Source organism: Octopus bimaculoides, chromosome 19 (genome assembly GCF_001194135.2).
Source record: "Octopus bimaculoides isolate UCB-OBI-ISO-001 chromosome 19, ASM119413v2, whole genome shotgun sequence".
NCBI lineage: Eukaryota > Metazoa > Mollusca > Cephalopoda > Octopoda > Octopodidae > Octopus > Octopus bimaculoides.
In genome coordinates this window covers 28452918-28460293 of record NC_068999.1, presented here as the reverse complement: position 1 = coordinate 28460293, position 7376 = coordinate 28452918, and the positions used below count along the sequence as shown (strand labels likewise).

At 39.3% G+C, this 7376-nt stretch overlaps 1 protein-coding gene across 2 annotated transcripts in view; it reads right to left on the bottom strand.

Annotated features, from left to right (window-relative positions):
• Nucleotides 1-4469, bottom strand: part of LOC106878418 (sodium/potassium-transporting ATPase subunit beta-1) — a 58586-nt gene extending 54117 nt beyond the window's left edge. Inside the window, exon 1 of one of the 2 annotated variants that reach the window (XM_052974642.1) lies at nucleotides 3658-4469. In XM_052974642.1, the coding sequence (XP_052830602.1) occupies nucleotides 3658-3910 (253 nt within the window). In that variant the 5' untranslated portion in view covers nucleotides 3911-4469. The remainder of the gene's footprint in view (nucleotides 1-3657) is intronic. The other variant, XM_052974641.1, reaches the window with a different exon arrangement.
• Nucleotides 4470-7376: the final 2907 nt, after the last annotated feature.

Genomic DNA, 7376 nt, shown 5'->3' with positions numbered 1-7376 from the left:
TCTTCTCCTCCACCTGATATAGTCCAATCAAGAGTTTTGATGGTACATCTAGTGTATAAGAGTATCTGATATCGCTGCCTGAAACTGTGTCTCATTTTGAGTCATTGGTTCGTCTGGTATTGTGTAGAGGAAAGTGTCGAGTTTTGTTTTGAAAACCTCTATATCCATGTCTTGCAGGTCTCTCAATTGTTTTGGCAGGGCATTAAAGAGCTGAGATCCTCTGAAACCGAGGCTGTTGCAGTACCTTGTTCTTATGTGAGATGCAGTGGACGGTACCTTCGGTACCATGCAGTGGCAACCCGTGCGGGCATTCGTGTAGCACTTGATGCCAAAGTTTGGTGCCAGTCCTTCCAGTATTTTCCATATGTAAATTACTACATATCTTTCCCACCTGCGCTCCAGGGAGTAGAGATCTAGTGCCTTGAGTCGCTCCCTGTTGTTCATCTGCTGGACTGTGACGATCTTTTTTGTATAGTGATGCTGAATTGCCTCGAGTTCTGCTGTCAGCTTGACACTGTGATGACCACAATTGAGAGCAATAGTCTAGGCGGCTCAGAACAAATGTCTTCCATAGAGTCAACATGACTTTTTGATCCCTTGTTCGGAATGTCCTCAGTATCCACCTTGCCAGTTGTCTGCACTTTGCTGTCAACTTGACAATGTTCATTTGAAATGATGCATCACTACACATGTTGATGCCCTGGTCTCTCACTGATTGTGGTTCTGGGATAGCAGTACCTCCAGATCCTGTGTATGCCAGTTGGGGGGCACTTGTGGCCTTGTAGCGCAGTACTTGGAATTTTTTTGCATTGAACTGCATATTATTTTGCTCTGCCCACTTGTATATTGCATTTAGGTCACTCTGCAGGTTTATGATATCATCAGGATTCTTTATTGCCTGAGATAGTTTTGTGTCATCAGCGTAGTTAGTGACAGTGGCTCTCCGAGTGACCGTGGGCATGTCCAGAAGAGCTACTATGAACAGTAGTGGCCCCAGGACAGTTCCTAGCAGAACACCGCTCAATATTTGTGTTTCCCTAGATAATTCTCCATTGGCTGCAACTGTCTGACTTCTACCATTCAGGAATACATGCAGCCATTCTCCTAATTTACCAGCTATGCCAAGGTATTGCAGCTTGTGACATATCAAGCCATGATCAACTTTGTCACATCAACATTTGAATGGTCAAGTAGCTGCTTCAGGACCCAGTCATAATGCTGCAAGAGCTGCGTGAGGCAGCTTCTACCTGGACGGAAACCATGCTGGGTCTCATTCAGCAAGTTATTTTTTCTAGGGATGCAATCAACCTATACAAATATATATATACATGTAAATACATATATATACATACATGTATATACATATATATACACATATATATACATATGCACACATGTATATATATACATACACACACACACACACATATATATATATATATATATACCAGGTGACATGCCCAGTAATTTCCCGGGAGAGCAGGCTTATCCCGTAGTTCCATTCTCATAACTGTTTTGCTAATCCAGTAACAACACTACAAAGTATGTAGCTCTTAAAACAGTTTTTGCGTATTTACTGAGAATACCGAACTGTCTTACAAAGGATCTTGTTTTTAGGAATTCCCAATAAGTTATGAATACCCAATTGTGAAGTCAGTTATGTAATAACATGAAATTAATTACCCTATAGTAAGAATTCAAATAAAATAACCCCCAAAAGGGCTTTAATATGTTTCCAGAGTATATAGAACATAGGAGGAAATACTAATAAGGTATGTATACTAAAATCGTGAAACATGTTATGTAATAACAGGCTAATTAGATATGAGATAACAATTGAACGTAACTAACTGTGAAAAAGCTTTTGTGCGTTCCCAGAGAATATTATATTTAGTAGCGCTGGTGTTGGTATATTCGTGAATAAGTCACTAACCGAAATAAGTGGATATATTGTCTTGGGGAATACTATTAACTTGTTTAAGCCTTGTACTGGATAAATTGAGAAAATAACTAAAATAGTTCAAATATTAAGAAATTAGTATACTCAATTTCATCTTTACCAAATAATTTATGAAGGAAGGAATGGGTTATTTCCCTTGGAAGCTTAAAAAATAAGTTACGAAGGAGGGAATGGGTTATTTCCCATCGAAGCTTAAAATAATTGAGGCCGCCGTTCAAACGCGCCCAAATGTTATTCCTCCCGCCGTTTACCCAAACATTTTTTCGAAATCAATTCATATTTGAAACCTCCCAAGACACATAAGCAATGTGCGTGTGAATTTTACGAAGAATCAGTCACGCCATTTTGGCGCAAAATGAGGAGATACCGATACACACACAGACATTTTCAATTTTAATATGTAAGATATAAATATAGATATATATATATGGCATAACTACAGGGTTTTACCCCCCAGACTTTGGGAGGTCATAACTTTCAGAAATGACCTCCTAAAGTCTGGGGGGTAAAACCCTGTAGTTATGCCTAAAGTTTATACCAGGATTCCGAGATTAACCTTGACTTTGTTTCCTCATAAGTTCCAGAAAAGTAGATATTTTTTAATAAAATTTTCTGCAAATTTTAGATGGTGTAGATTGCGATTATATTGGAGTTTGTGGTGAAAAATATTTTCTGAGGGTGGGGCGAGGAATTTTTTTTTAATTCACACGTCAGCTTTAATTCTTTGGTAGAGACGGACTATATGTAATCTGAACCTTTCCCCCCCTTATTTATTAATTTTTTTACGGAATCCCACGTTTTAGGCTATGGAGATTCCGATTCTGAAAAAAAAAATTTTGAAAAATTTCAATTCCCCACCACCACCACCAAATGGGAATTTTTAAATGAAATTGTGGCTGACTGATGTTGGAACCACTTAAGCCTGAGTTGATTTGCTGTATATAACTGCTGATGTTGGGAGCTGACAGCTGTTGGATGCCGGGTGTTATTTCTAGCATCAAAGGTCAACAGTTGAAGACAAAAGAAAACAATGAAATCTGTTGAGGTTTTTTATGAACAAACTTTATTTCTGGTTGAGAAAGTTTGAATATTATTGTGCTTGGTGTAATTGAAATAGTATGATGACAAATGTTGAGAGAGTTTAAATGTTATTGAAATTGTATTACCATAAATGTTGAGAGAGTCTGGATGTTATTCTAAATGAAATAGTATAAGAAAGGTTACTGCCAGTCATTGTGTTGCTGTAGATAGTTCGTCATGTCGAAAGTCAAGCTGTATTGCTGTTCGCCATGATATTAGCTCAATTCAGCAACTGCCTGTGTCTGTTTGTCATGCTGAGTGTCGGTCATCTCTGCTACATCCCAAAATTCTCTGGGTCTAGTGGTCGCGTGTGTTGTTTTTTATACTGATTGAGAGGCTCAGAAAAGAGTGTGCCAAAAGTTGAGACTAGTCACTGGAGCCTATTCCACATGAAATCGTAACTGACCAGATTTGTTGAGATTACCTTAGGTTTCCTGACCATAAAAGGTTTAGCTTTATGGCTAAACCTGTTAGCCCATATATATATATATATATATATATATATATATATATATATGATACAGGCGCACACACATTATATAGAAAGAGAGAATGGGGGAGAGAATATTCAACAAAATTACCCTATTCCAATTTACACAATAAAAATATTTACTTACCCGAAAAAGTATCCTTGCTATTAGGTACTGCAAACGTTGTGCCTAAATGTTTCCTATGGAGCAAGAGATATGTAAGTAATATACATAAAAGTACAAATGCCGCTGCGATCGCAATTTTTAAAATAGTTTTCCGTATCCGAATGGAAGGTAATTTTAAAAAACTGTTTTGGTCAGGTGGAAGAAAGTTTAGATCATCCATAGAGTATTCATACTCCATTTTTTGTGCGAGATGTACCTCTTCTGAGCTATACATATTATTTTCCTCTTGCTACAGTAGCGTTTTCAATGAATTGTGACTTCCATCTAGTTCATTAACAAAGTTAAGGTAACGAGCAAAAATACGCCTAGTGTACAGGCATCACTAGCTGTACTAAGTCGTTGCTACTTGTATTTCAACCTCCTTATTTTCAAAACGAACTAACCAAATGAATGAATGGACAAGGGTTATATTTCACCTAGTTTTGGGTAAGATAATGCTATTGATACAAATTATAATTATTGATACGATCGAGTTTAATGAATTTGAAATCTCACTTAAAAGTGGTAGATACAGTACATCCGGTGGACTATATTAAAACAGAAGTGGTAGTGAGGGGGAAGAAAGAAAGAAAGAAAAAGGAGATAGAAGAAACATAGTGACCACTGTCAAATAACAGGTGTGCAACAGTTTTACTGTTTCGCAGGTGACATAGAGCAATTTGTAGACGTTGATTTAAAAAGTCCTATTAGTTTTTGTTCAACACATCAACTTTAATCGCTCAGTGCCAAAAGTCAGAAATAAGAAATTACGCATTTTAATTAAATTACCAATGGTATTAATTAGAAATAAATACCATCAATAAAATATTTAAAAATGAATGTTAATTTCTTACAAATACTATACATCACAGCGACTAAACGCTACCCACAGTACAACTGATAAAAAGCAAAGAAAAAGAATTAAATATATCCATCACTTGTTTCAGTCATTAGACTGCGGCCATTTTTTTTTTTTTTTTCTCCAGAATTGCAGTTTCTGTTCTACGAAACACTGAAATACTAAAACTTAAGTTTCTCGTGAGATCTGAGGCACCTAATCCAAAAGTCCACAAGCCTAACTTTTTACTTTTTCTTTTCTTCTTTTTAACTTATAATGGAATGGAAGGTTTATAATACCTGTGGAGTATCTCTTTCTCTCATTATAATTGTTTTGTAGTTTCAAGGAGCTGGAACGAGTCGCCGATTTGTGACGTCTGTGCAAAGTGAGATGATGAGAATGGCTCCTTAGTACATCACACAGTCGATGCAATAAGTATAAGTAGAACAATGCATATATGTGCCAGAGGGAAATACGAGACACAACCAGGTAGAATGTTTAAGAGAAAATTTATTGATAGGTAAACATCTGTGATAGTGTGTGCAACATATTTACAGGCCGTCATAAGAATAATATGTATGCGTGTGTATGTAGGCATAGACGTATGCATGTTAAGAACATATAAGGATGGCAATGAAGAAGAGGCAGTGAAAGAGTCAATAGCCATCGAAGTGAGGAGTAAGTTCATAGACACAAGAATGATAAATACCAGTTCGTAGTCAATTGTACACGATAGTTGAAATACTGTATCAAGAAGTTGCGGCGATGATGCAAAGCCGGTTGCAGTATGTGACGTTGTGGCTGTAATGCTGCTGCCTGGATCACTTGATACAGGAGTTCTCGCAGGTTGTATATTCGCTGTTGATCTATGGTGAAGTAATTCACAAACAGTGCAGTGTTGTAACCAGAGCGAGTTGCTTGTTGAGTTGTGTACGTAGAGAGATGTTGACGTTAGGATGAATGGTGGCGACAGAGATGGAGGTCACCGAATGCTGTTAGATGAAGTTGGTGAATTTCCATGTGGCTGCTGTTGTGTTGTCGCTGGAACTGGCAGTGTCTTGTGTGGTCAGTGGCTAAACCTTAAAAAGTCTGGAACCAAAAGAATTACTTTATTTACCTATAAAGATATACATAGAAGGGCCACTACATGAGACAAACACTTACATTCTTACAAATGGTTTGCATTACAATGAAATAGAAAAAATCAAATAAAAGGATGAAATAAAATTATATACAATTAAAAATTTATAAAATAATATTCCAGGTTATTTTTTATAGTTAACCCGCCGTTTTTTTTTCTCCTTTGGTTTTTTTTCTTTTCTCCTTGACCAGCTATGCTAGCACGGCCCCATTCATCCTCAGCTTCCTTACTACAGACATTCATCTTTTTCCAAACATACTTTGCGACAGGCACCTTTTCTCCAGATGGATCTTTCTCAACAGGTGGAAGTTGAAATAACTTACCAACCCGTGTACGGAGATGAAGTGACCAGTCCCAATCCCTTTCGCTCGTGTCTTCCATACCGTTTCTTTCAGTATGGTTACTAAGCAGAAAAAAAGATGCCTTCTTTTCCTTGTTGAAGGAAGAAGGCAGTATGGTCTTAATCATGGACTCAGTCAAGAGCCGTACTCTCTCTGCATTTAACATCAGTTGTTTGACATAAGTTATCAACTCCCTCAACTCCTTACAGTATACTAAGGCGTGTGCAACAGTTTCACTGATGTGCCCGCAGCTCGGGCATGTGGGTGAGGTGTCAAAACCGTGTCTAGACAACCTCTCTCAAACCGGTTAGGCCGATCAGTAGCACAACCAAGCCAAAGATTTCTGGAAGTTATCCAGATACCTCGACCCAAACGTCCTTCTGAACAGGTTGGTCAGTTACTCCTCATCGAAGCCCAGAGTCTCCCCTAGGACATCGTCGGACTCTATCAACCCTCTATAAAAATCTGCAGTAGTAACCCTACTGCCAGTATTGCTCACCCAAGAGAACAAAGTGAGTGCTCGTCTGCACTCCCTCTGCCATACTCCCATCCTAGGTCTCCACTTGATCCATGTACCTAAGTTCCTGAGGGACTTCAGTTGTGGAAAGAGTTGCTTGACATGTGGTGACCACACCTGCTCACCATCCAGGTAGCACCAGAGATGTCTCAGCCTCAGCACGTACTTGCGCATCATCAACCAAGGTATCCCCAGTCCACCCTTTAAAGGTTTTTGGCAGCAGATGGAGCACCTCACAAGTGGCATTTTCTCTTTCCACAAAAAGCGGAAAAGGATCCATTCCAACTTGGTCAGTCACAAATCAGGGCAAGGCATGACGGTTAGGCGGTAGGTTATCACCAATGCTATAAATACCTGTGCAACCTCAGCCCTTCCTACTAAAGATAACGTCCTCCCGGACCAGGTCTGGGAGGATGTTATCTTGCTCCAGTTTTTCTCCACCTGAAGATCTGGTCCAAACCAGATTCTGAGCAATTTAACTGGGCCCTCCATCCAGCGTCTGACGACGCTGTTGGGAGGCATCAACTTGCCACGCCAGGTGCCAAGTTGCAAGCCGACTGATTTCTCCTGGTTAATTTTTGCCCCTAATACTGCTTCGTATCCTTTCTTAGCGTCTTCTACATAAGGTAGCTGCTCTTCATCAGATACGGGGATGGTAACATCATCCAAATATGCCGTCGCACTTCTAGTGTAACACAGATCACGCGGGTCTGTCCCCATCGTCCCCAACCTCCGCAGCAGTAGCTCAAGAGCCAATACATACAGCAGCGGGGACAAGGGGCAGCCCTGGTGAACTGAACACGCGATCGCGAAAGGGTTCAAGAAGAACCCATTCACCCGGATGACAGATTCGATGTTGCAATA